Source organism: Anguilla rostrata, chromosome 10, assembly GCF_018555375.3.
Source record: "Anguilla rostrata isolate EN2019 chromosome 10, ASM1855537v3, whole genome shotgun sequence".
NCBI lineage: Eukaryota > Metazoa > Chordata > Actinopteri > Anguilliformes > Anguillidae > Anguilla > Anguilla rostrata.
In genome coordinates this window covers 22,092,768-22,104,818 of record NC_057942.1, presented here as the reverse complement: position 1 = coordinate 22,104,818, position 12,051 = coordinate 22,092,768, and the positions used below count along the sequence as shown (strand labels likewise).

The window sequence follows — 12,051 nt, the reverse complement described above, 5'->3', positions numbered from 1 at the left end:
CAACCACGCAGCCCGCGTGGATAAGGCCGGGAGGCCAGCAGCCAAACCCCCCTAGAGGGGTACACACAGAACAGATCCAGCAGCAAAGCAGTTTTTAACACATATGAATGGAGAAAATGCAATTTCTTAACACAAGGATGGAGCAATACAACTTCTTAACACATAGGAATGGAGAATGCAAATTCTTGAAGCATGGGGATGGAGCTGGGGTGGTGGAGGGGATTTACGAAGCAACGTGCAGCGCTTGCATGCAGGAGGAGCAGCCGAATGAGTAGAGGGAGGCTGTTTAAGTAGACCGCCCTGTTAGTGAATGTACTGTGATAGGCTAACATCACTCAGCTGAGCCATCAGCTGATTCGGCCGGAGCGCTTGACTCTCGTGACCTGCCAGAACTACATGATGCTCCATATATGGGTAGGTTGGGGTGCGTATGCGGTTGCGTATTCGCACGTGTCCCTTTGTCTGTGGACAAAAGGCGGAAGGGTAAACGGCGGATGGTCGCGTATGTGTGGGGTACAGTGTAACCGACGTGGCTGAATAACTGAATAACGAAGGAGTATTGCTCCCGGTAGTGTCGGAGAGTGAAGGGTAACTTCAGCTGTTAAGCAATACATGCAATCAAGCTAGTTATATACGAGTGTGGTGTCGTTAGGGTTGTAAAGTTAGTCGGGGAGAAAGAGAGAGAAAGACCATGCACACGATTGCCTTCCTAAGATTACATTGCCAATGCAAATTACTATAAAAGACAAAACGGAAACACATAATGTCACATTAAACTCAATGCAATCTAAGCTAAACTATTGCCTGGAAAGTTTGCTCAGTCTTACTGTCCATCCATTCACGCAGGTAGCTGCCTCCAGTGGTCGCTGTGGGGTCCTGGAGAGAACAGTCTTGGCGTTGTGAGGTCTCCAGATGTGAGGCGCACAAGCCGAGTCCTGGTTCCGTAGCAATGGCGATGCGGTTTTCCCCCCCGGTCAGTCGTCAGCAAGGTTCTTCCTGGAGCTCATCGTGGTTAGTCGCGCAGCATCAGGTGTGCACTGGTTTCCACACGAGATGGATCAGGCTTAGATGCCACAGGCGAGCTAAATCGGCAGAGCCCGGTTGCTGCATACAGTGACTTTATCTGGGCGTTAGATAAATTGGTGACTGCCGCAATCTTAGGTGTTCTGCAAGCCCTTTGAATTGGAGTTCTACAGAGTTGTGAGAACTTGAGTTAGGCCCATAGGAGTTCCACAGTATGTGGGCACAAAAGGGACAATGGGTGAAGGTGCAGGAAGAGGTAGTGCACAAAGAGGGAGAGGGTGCAGGAAGAGAGAGGGCGAAAAGAGACAGTGATTACTGTCCCTAACTTTTATACCTTGTTGGGGGAGGGGGGACCCGTGGAGTGTGATAAGGATCTTGAATGCGGCGCGCACTGAGGATGTCATCAGATGCGCGTCAGATGCGCTGCATGTTCTTAAAGAAAGTCATTTCCATTTGGACGCCACAGACTGACCAAGTGTACTTACAACTGTACACCCTGTATTGTTTACCTGTATACACACACACAACAGTGTTTAAATGAGCATTTGCACCTACCTACTCACTCTCACTAAAGTGTTAACCTAAATGCACAGAAAATGATTGCCTAGACCCACAGAAAACAGTGTTTACATGCTCATTCATGCCTACACACTTATAAAACTGTTAACTTAGACACACAATACAATGATTAACTAGACACACACATGTAGTGTTTTTTACATGCACGTTCACACCTACACACACAAAAAAAGTGCTGACTTAGACACACAGACTGAACAAGTATTACCAAAACACACAAAACAATGCTTATTTGCAGGCATGGGCACATACACACATGCATACACACACCCTACAGGCAGCACTGGTGGGGAATAGTTAGGGTGGAGTTTTGGGCACAGTTGATGAGCGGTCCCAGCAGATGGCACAGATGTGTTTAGTGAGGGAGAGGGGGCTGCTGGAGGGCTGTGCAGGGAGCTTCATCACCCCGTTCATATCCAGGGGCAGCTTGATGTCGTCTCTGTCACTCTCTCTCTCTTTCACACACACACACACACACACCTGCAAATACACACCTGAACCCTGCTGTAGGGTCATGCAGTTTGTGTAAGCTATTTGGGTAATGTTTTAAATAAGTGCTGCAATCAGTACTCTCATATGCAAGTAACATTTTATATTATACTGTGTATAAGCTGGTACACTGCAATAGTGTAAGCTGACTGTCTTCCAATGCTCTCTCTGCAGACTCGAAAGGTTTGTCAAACCCCAGTGGTGTGGAAGCGCTGAGGGAACGGGTATATGCTTCACTAGAAGCCTACTGCAAACATAAATACCCCCAGCAGCCTGGCAGGTGAGTTTCTCTATTTCCGTAGTGTATCTCAGTCTCTGTACCATATTTATGTCACTCAGCTGAGTGTCTCTGTCATACAGAGTCTGTTTAGAGAGTCTCTATGTCTGCCATCTATCTCTGTAGATCATCTCTGTGTCTAGAGACTCCCTGCAGACTAGAGAGGGAGTCTACAAGTATTTTTCTCTATAGTGTCTGTTTTTTCCTGTTCTGTTTTTGTTAATAATGAAACTCTTTTAGGTCAGTCTGTTTCTGGTTTAATTACATTTTTTAAATTTATAGTTGAGTTAAGGGTCAGAGGTCACCACAGTTCAGAAGTCATCTCAGGGTTCTCTTTTTTTCTTCCTTGTGAAACCTTGGGAACAGATTTGCCAAACTGTTGCTACGGTTACCAGCTCTACGGTCCATTGGTTTGAAGTGCTTGGAGCACCTGTTCTTCTTAAAGCTGATAGGAGACACACCCATTGACACCTTCCTCATGGAAATGCTGGAAGCACCACACAAAATGACCTAATACATGAGGTGCAGCCTAACTTGAGGTTCTTCCCCCAAGCAAGAGACATTGCCCCTCCTGATAGACAGACTGTCTGATGACATCACACTGACTGTGACAATCAAAGCTGGACTGCCATCATCATTTCCTCAAATGTTTCTCTGGGCTTGTTTTACATAGTGTGCGTATGTGTGTGCGTGTGTGTGCATGTATGCGAACGTATGTCTGTGTACATGTGTGTCTATATAAATATGTATTTAGTGAAAGAAGCAGTTGGATTCCATCAAGACACTTTTGAAGATTCTGAATGGGAAAGATTAAATACACAGACATGTTTGCAAACATGCAGTTCATCATAATATATTATGTGATAATTACATTTTATGCAGAGAGCCTCTCTTTCTCACTCACTCTCTCTCTCTGACTGGTAGGTCAGATCTCATGTGGGGTGTTAGAGGTTCACAGAGCTCAGTCAGCACACCTTTTATGGTTCCAGGTAAACAGTATCATGAAGCTTGCCCTGCCTGACCCCACCCCTCAACAGTGCTTAGGTTTGGGTGGGGTCAAGGGGACAACAAGCACCCCAATACCTCAGTTGCTCCCGGCCCCTGAACTTTGGCCTCTGTATCCCTCTCACTATGGAATTCATTACACTCATTCAAGCAGGAAGGCTCTGCATTATTTATACCTGATTATGTCCCTGTATATGTAATTTATAAGATGTTGCATATTTAAGTATGCAATATAGATTAAAATGATTTCAGTGTCAGAAGCACAGATGTGTGGTTAGAGATATCCCTCAGGGTAGTTGGAGGGAGAGAGGGCCATCAGCAGACTCACTGCTCCTGAAACAGAAATATCTGGGCCATGATACTTAACTCTCACCTAGCAGAGATGTGAGTAGGCGTGGGCTTTACCATGTTACAATGGATTGCGATTCCAGTCCCTCGGTGAGAATTTCACTTAATGAAGGAGATGGACAGGAAGTTAGTTGGGGTAAACCTACAAGCTATTCTCTGGACAAAGCTCAGTGTCATTTCAGAAAAAAAATTATTCTTAACAGTAAACCCACATTCATACAAATCTAAGTAGTCAGGCATACTTACACACTCACAAGCACACACACAATTCCTCTCTGGATGATTTTGCTTTCAGGTTGCTGCTGCTACAAAACTATGCATCTCGCGTTCCCAAAGATCATCCATGGCGTAATATTTATTGGGAGGAGCTGTGAGGATATGCAGCGAGACTAAGGGACACTACAGCACGCCTAGCTGGTCTCAGGGAAGCAGCAGGACATGAGAGCGCTTACACTGCCCTCCAGTGGGATGCATTCAACAATACAACTTCAATAGTACATTATACACATACAGAACTTTAATGACACTGCAAACGGTTTCTCAGTCAGAGATACTATATTATGATATGATGCACTAATCAATGAAACTGTTCTTTTACCTTAAGTTGAAAGTCAAATGGGCTTCTGAAATGGAAGCTTTAACAAAGTTCATGATTTTTTTATATGCAACCTGTGAATTTAGTAAATCATTTGAGCCTTATCATATGTTTACATATCCATTAGTAATAGATATACAGACGGGTGACAAATTAAAGGAAAAACCAGCAAGTGTCTTAGTAAGGTGTTGGGTCACCACGAGCCACCAGGACAGCTTCAATGCACGTTGGCATGGATTCTGCAAGTTTCTTGAACTCTACTGGAAGGATGGAACACCATTCTTCCAAAAGATATTCCCTCATGTGGTGTTTTGATGATGGTGGTGGAAAGTGTCAGTCCAGAATCTCCCATGGGTGTTTACATCATTTTCATACTTAACAAACCATTCAGTGACCCCTCATGCCCTGCAGATGGGGGCATTCAACCTGGAAGAGACCATTCCCATCAGGATAGAAATGTTCCATCATAAGATGAAGGTGATCACTCAGAATAGCTTTGTATTGATTTGCAGTGACCTTTCCCTCAAAGGGGACAAGTGGACCCAAACCATGCCAGGAAAATGCATTTGAGCAACCGGACCCCCTCAGCGTAGGGGTCAAGCATTCATGCCTGTATCATTCTCCTAGTGCCACACATGCATTTGCCCACTTGTCAAGGATATGGTGAAGGATGACTCATCTGACCATTTCACTTTTTTCCACATCTCTGTAGACCAGTGCCTATGGTTTTTGTAGCACTTAACTCAAATGTGCATTCATCTTTGTAATGAGGGGTTTATGCACTGCAACCCTATATTATACCACTCTATGTAGTTGGCAACAGACTGTTCTTGCTGACACAGTCTGATCTCATCCTGCATTGATATTTTCAGCCACCTGAGGAAGAGTTGCTCTTCTGTTTTTCCTTATATATTGCACTAATGCACAAACATCATGATCACTGAATGCGCGCTTTCGACCACAATTTCTGACCCTATTTACTGTCTTTCCAATTGATCTAAATGCAGATGTCACTTTAGTCACTGTTCCTATTGAAGCACAAGCCAGTTGAGCAGTATTTGTGACTGAAGCTCCTGCCTTCCAATAATGAACCCACTTCCAAAGTGACTTAGATCTTTTCCTCTTGCCATCTTGATCCAAATCGAGGTCAGCTGGGCCTGCTCAGCATTTTTATACAGGCCACAGAGCATGATAGGATGTTAATTGCTGAACGGACTCATGTAGTACACTTGAATGGAAGCATTTGCATTTGTTATGTTTTGCAACTCATTTATTCAGTTTTTCCTTTAATTGGTCACCTGTCTGTACATATCCATTGTAAAAAGAACAATTACACCATAAAATCTTGTAAAGCTGTGAATAAAAGAAATCGGAATTTACAAGATTACTGCTTGAGTTTAGTTTGGCATCATGGATAAACCTATTCCCAAAGCCAGAATACTGTTGATCTAAAGCTATTCCTCTCTTTGATCCACTCTACATTGGAATATTTAACTAATACTGTAAAAAAAAGACAATTCCAGATAAATAAGGCCTTATTCAGCCTGTCAGATTAGTTTGCCTGTTTTAAGATTTTACTGAATATGACCGTGTTCAAAATATCTTATCTGCAGTCTGGCTAATTTGATTTGCCCCCTTACATTCTGAAGAGAGATTTGTTATGAGTAGCATGGACATATAACATCAACAAAATTAAAAAGTATATTTCCATAAAATGGTTGCAAGTAAATAATAAGCCATACACAGCACACTGAATGGGAAAGCCAAACAAATTCAGTGGTGATTGATGGCTGAAATAAATGCTTTCTATACAGTATAAAGCTATTTTATCAACAAGTGTGCATGTATATATAAATACGTGCTTGTTCAATTTATCTTGTATATTCCATTTCCAGTGAAGAGGATGAGAATGAAATATGGCTTGTCCAGGTCAGAACAATCCACTACTGTGCAGCTCAGTGCCAAACATATTCTGTTCTGTAATGTTTTTGAGGCTTTCGTTGTAGGCTTTATCTCTGGGAAATATAGTGAATATTCTCACCATTTAAATATTGAAATAAAGACTTAAATTGAAATACAGACAGCAAGCAGGCGTCCCCCCTGGAGCTTCGCCCCTCGAGAAACTGCAATTCAGGAGCTTCTGGCAAACAAATCTTCAGAAATATAGGCGTTACTAGACGTTTGTACTATAGAAGTTTGTAATGGTCTTCTTCGAGCTTTAACAAGATTGGCCAGCTGTGGGTCCTGGTGCCTAGAGAAGCACTTGTGTGCAGGTTCTTGCTATCTGCAGCACAAAATATTATCTCAGTTTCCTTTGTCCTTCAGCTGATTCATTGAAAGTTATGATAGTCAGGATTGTAGTTCTGGCAGAACATTGAGAAGAAAAAAAAACACTAAAGCAAAAATATATATTTTTGTACAAATGTAATTTTATCATTTGCTTTTATTCCCAATTTCCATTTATAGTCTACCTTCATCCTATGGAATGTTGTAGCCTACATCATTTGTGTACATGATTTTAAAAGGATACAGTACATTTAAAAAAACAGGACAGTGCCCTCTACTGTTTTGATCCATCACTTGCAAATGGAGGAGTTTGTTGAAAAAATGAAAGTTGTGTTATTTGTACTTTCTTCTCTGATGTTCGCTTATCTTTGTGAAAAGATTAAAAATCAGAAAACGAGCGTTTTTTTTTTGCTTTCCTCCAAGTTTTTTTGCTGAACACCCCCGCCCCCCCCCCCCCCCAAGCTTCAGCCTTCAGCTAGACCAGCTGGGCACCCCCGCCTCCTGCCACTGTTGATTTTCCATAACAAACCGGTGCCTGCCCACGGCAGATGGGTTCTCCCTCTGAGTCCGGTTCTGCTCAAGGTTTCTTCCTGCTATCAGTCAGGGAGTTTTTCCTAGCTACTGTTGCCCTAGGCTTACTCTTTGGGGGCCGGTTCTCTGTAACGCTGCTTTGTAAAAAAAAAAAAAAAAATTTGAAATTTTTGAAATTTTATAAAAATTTTATTTTAAAAGCGCTATACAAATAAAAATTGATTGATTGATTGAAGTTTGTCCGTGCTTCACCACAACTCTAAAGTGGATATGAATTCCAGGTAAAGAAGGCTGGAAGACATCAAAAAGAAACCACAGGGTCAAACTGGAGCGTTGTGAGGTAGTTTACAGAAGCATCTTAAAATCTTTAAGAAACCGTTTTATTTGATTATGAGCCAACTTGGACACACTCCATTGAGGCATAACATACTTCATTGTACATGGCGAACAAAACTTTATTGTACAGAAATTTCAAGATTGCTGACAATCGAAATTAAACCTTGCCCTAGCCCAGGGCTTCCCAAACTTCCCAAACTCTGTCCTGGGGCCCCCCTTTTCATTCAAATCAGTCGCAATCCTTTCATTTTAACAAGCTGTTATTTTTTCTTAATTAGGTACTTTTCTAATTTGAGGACCTTCTAATTTCACATAATTAAGAGTGTATATTTGCTATAAAATATCTTGGAGAAAATGAGCGATCTCTGGTAAAATAAAAACATGTGGATAGGCTACTTATTTTGAACGCAAGATAAAGTTTGGGAAACACTGTAGGCTTATATGGTAGCAATGTCTAAGAATAGCGCTATTATTCGTAAACATTTAGCGAGTTTGTTTTCTTTATAGAAAGAGTACTATAATAGTGTATTCCATGCAAGCTCAGATTAAAAAACTATTTAGGCAATATGGAACACAGAATAGGGGAGAGTCGGTATAAATGCAAGGCATCATAAATGTAACACAAACTATGTTTTTACACAGCTGTATCAGTAGCCATTTCAGGTTTCTATATGTGCAATTCAGTCCTCTCCCGTGTGCCAAAAGTATGGTGTAATTCAACAACTTTAGTGGGAAATATTTCAAAAACAAATTAAAAGAACTGTTTTTGAGCAAGGTAAACTGTTTAGTTCTGGAAGTAATAAAAGGAATTCTTTTTATTTTAAATAAATCAAATCATAAATAATTTTCACTAATTATTTGTCCTTGAAAAGCTAGTATGGTTTTCAGCGTGTATTCTAGCAGTAATTAGATGCTAGGTGACTAAAACACGACGTCCCTGTCTGCATAACTGTAACAGCTGCAACAATTGCCACCTCTGAGTTGCTATAACAAAGATGCTTTCTGCAAGTTTCTTGTGGCTTTATTGTTGTAGTTTAGTTTTTTCTGTTTTTTAGTTTAGGGAGAAGTCTTGGGTCCGATGGCCCACTGCGTGGTTGGCCCGGGCTTCTCCATCCTTTTGTTCTTTTTGGCCAGACCTCCCTGCTCTTATTGTTTCCTCTTTATGAGTATTTTTGTGTTTTGTTAAATTTATTTTCTTGTTTATTTTAACACGGTGTGGCATCCTTTTAATACGTTTCTGCCTCATGGTAGAGCCAACTGTGTTTGAGGCCGTAACACTCTCCTACCTTAACCTCTTAGTGCAAAGCCCCTAGTGGTCGGCACGCCAGCATGCCAAGATTAGCCTACTGAACTCAGACATTCGTGCTACCGCAACCAAAGTAGGCCTATGAGTTAAAAACAGAAATGCGTTGTTTTAGTTTCATTAGTAGACGATACGACAACTATGCCGAATACATACCTACCGGAGTTTCACAGCGTCACCATTGTCGCTCTGGTTGTTCATTTAACACGCACCTCCTCCCTGCAGTCCCATATACAACTACAGCCCTCACCCATGACATAATGGACAATATTGTCTATCTTGGCATTCATAAAAAATATTCTTTCATCACTAAAAAATTGTATTTCGTCATAGCAACAAGATTATCCCGACAATAGCCCTAAGATATGCCAATACAGCAGTGAAAACACTGCTCACTGAATAACGAAATAAACGAGAAAAAGTTTTTTTTAAATACCATGTCATTCTACAGTCAATATCTGGGACTAAATATACAACCTTACCGTTGGCTTACCTTACACGTAGAGATGTCCCTTTTGAGAGTGAGTGGTCATATATTGTCTTGGACAATCCGTTTGTGAAATATACGTGCATTTGTGATGCCTCGGGTACCTTCCAAAACAGCTGTGCGTAATACCACACGTGTTGTTTACAGTGTTGTCGCCCTTTTTAGTACAGTCTGGCTTGATTGACAATTTATTTATTCAGTTGGTGAGAGTATAAGCTTTCTAACAATGTATAACATGTCTAATTTTGCTTTTGGAATAGTGTTTTATAGGTCAGCGTAACCGAAAATTTTCTTAACATCGCATTAGTGATGGGCAAAGCAGTTATTTTCAGTGTACTGAATCATTAGAAAGTGCCATTCAAAAGATTTGTTCACCAAATCGTTCAGTGCTCGACTGGAGCCAGTGGCGTCAGTAGGGTTGGTGTCACCTGGTGCGGTTTATGGGACGGGGGGCAGGGAGAAACTGGTATATCTGATAGCCAACGTATAGCCTAAGTAGATAGCGTACATCGTTTTCTCATAAAATGTAGGCTAGCTGATAAAATAGTAGGCTACTTCTTTCAGAAGTTTAAAAAAAATCTTATTTCATTGAAAATAAACAGCACACTCCTCGCTCCTTGCATTCGCTACCAGCAAGAGGAACGAAGCCGTGTATACGAACTGTACCATCAGTTCAGTGTACCATCACATCCCTAGTACGTTCAGTGAACAAATCACTGATAGTCTGCAAACGATAGTCAGTCAGTGAATGACCAGTTCACATTCGTTCGCAACTGACTTGAAAGCTCCACTGAACTGACTGAGAAATGATCGGATCGTTTCAGGAAGTGATTCAGTTCAATTCGTTCACCCAAAAGATTTGTTCTTTTGAACAAATCGTTCGCGAATGACACAACACTACATCATATTCACTCTGTGGTCGCAGTAAAAGACGCTGCACCTAACGAAACGTGCTCAACGATTTTTCATAATTTCTTGGAAAATACAATTATTATTGAGGGCTTCTGGCCATAGCTAAGCCATACATTTGCTGATAGACCTAACTGACATCGTTTTCTGGAGAAAAACAGAAGCTAATAGAACAGTATCATTGATTTACTGTCTCTGTCTCCATCTACTGAACATAGATAAGATTTCATCATTGCTATGAAAGTATTACTGCTCAAAATATTTTGGTTATATACATTATTTTTGAAATTAAGTGTCTTTAAATAGGTTAGTGGTATTATATAATGTGGATATTTCACACTGTAACGTAAGCGTTAGTTAGTAGTGTAAAAAAGTTTTTGTGAAGCATGCAACAGTGATGACGTGAGAGTTGGGCGACATAGCTCAGGAGGTAAGACCGGTTGTCTGGCAGTCGGAGGGTTGCCGGTTCAAACCCCGCCCTGGGCGTGTCGAAGTGTCCTTGAGCAAGACACCTAACCCCTAACTGCTCTGGCAAATGAGAGGCATCAATTGTAAAGCGCTTTGGATAAAAGCGCTATATAAATGCAGTCCATTTACCATTTACCAGTTGGAACATTGCCAAAACGTGGTGGACGGTTGAAAATTGGTTTCATGTCGTCCCATCCACATACAAGAAAACATACAAGAGTACAAAGTATAGAAATACATACAAGAGTTCATTATTACACAATTAGGTACTGTACCACATTGTGTGACATTATTTTTGCATTATTTTTTTATCTGATAGCAATGTTTCATCTTAAACCTTCATAAGGGGCTCATATGCTTTATAATGGACAAAAAGCATTTTGTTTATTTTTAGAGGGATTTTGGGCCCCTAGATATTTTAGACCACCGTACTGACTGAAAGCTTGTAATTCCCACTTGAAAATGATGCAACAGTGAGTTTCCTGAGTCAAAACAGTTGATTTGTAGTGAAACACGTGAATATGTTGTGATTTACAGCAATGCATAATTTAGACATTTTGGATAGATTTGGAGACGCTGGGTACACTGCTTAGTGTTTGCTTCATACATCATAGTAGTTCTACATATCCACCCTTAGATTTTATGAACTTGTGGTCTAGAAGTTTTTGATCCAGCACATATATAGTTTAGCCTGCTGTATATATGCAATCTCTCAGTATTTCATTGCAAACTAAAAAAGTGCAAGTTCATTTTTTATTTTTTGTCTAGACAATTGCATTTGTGGTACTTTATTTCTTCCAAAATTATGAATATAAACTGATCTGCATTAGTATTGTAAATTGTACAAATGTCTTGCTTCATTTAAGCCATTTTTCAAGTCTCTGTGGTGTTCACATCTGGAGTTCTAAAGCTTTAAATAGGGTACCTCCTAAATGGGCAAGGATTGGCAAGATTTGGCATGTGAGCTAAGGGGTTAATAATGAGGAAGTTTTGAATTGCTTAGATTTCTGTGCTTACTAGATTTGTCAAATGTATATAGTTCACTCAACTTTTAAGGCGGGACACCGTACATTCTCAGTGAAGCGAGATGGCTGGCTGAGTAGCCGGCCGGAAGAAAAACGTATATCTCAGGGATTCCCAAAACAGGTGCTGGGGAACCTCCGTGAATTCTGACTTTTGTTCCATGCAGTTACTTAAGATCAATTCAATAATTTGGTGGTGAAACTGATTTCAATCAGTAAGGCTTGTTTACATTTTATATTTTAACAATTCATTTTCCACAAATGGTTTAAGCTTCAATTATCAGTCCATATATTCAGCATTTATAACTCACTGATTTCAGGTCCATCAATGAATTAATCAGTGCAAAGTGTGACCCTTTGAAAAAAAAAATTTGCCACAGCACATTACAGAAA

At 40.7% G+C, this 12,051-nt stretch overlaps 1 protein-coding gene and 1 long non-coding RNA gene across 2 annotated transcripts in view; one reads left to right on the top strand and one right to left on the bottom strand.

Moving 5' to 3' along the window:
• The window catches only part of LOC135233683 (retinoic acid receptor RXR-alpha-A-like), a 58,893-nt gene extending 51,893 nt beyond the window's left edge, over positions 1–7,000 (top strand). The window contains exons 9-10 of the mRNA XM_064297486.1: positions 2,266–2,371; positions 2,735–7,000. Coding sequence (XP_064153556.1) covers positions 2,266–2,371; positions 2,735–2,882 — 254 coding nt within the window. The 3' untranslated portion in view covers positions 2,883–7,000. The remainder of the gene's footprint in view (positions 1–2,265; positions 2,372–2,734) is intronic.
• Positions 1–12,051, bottom strand: part of LOC135233773 (uncharacterized) — a 392,830-nt gene that overhangs the window by 186,544 nt on the left and 194,235 nt on the right. The window lies entirely within an intron of this gene.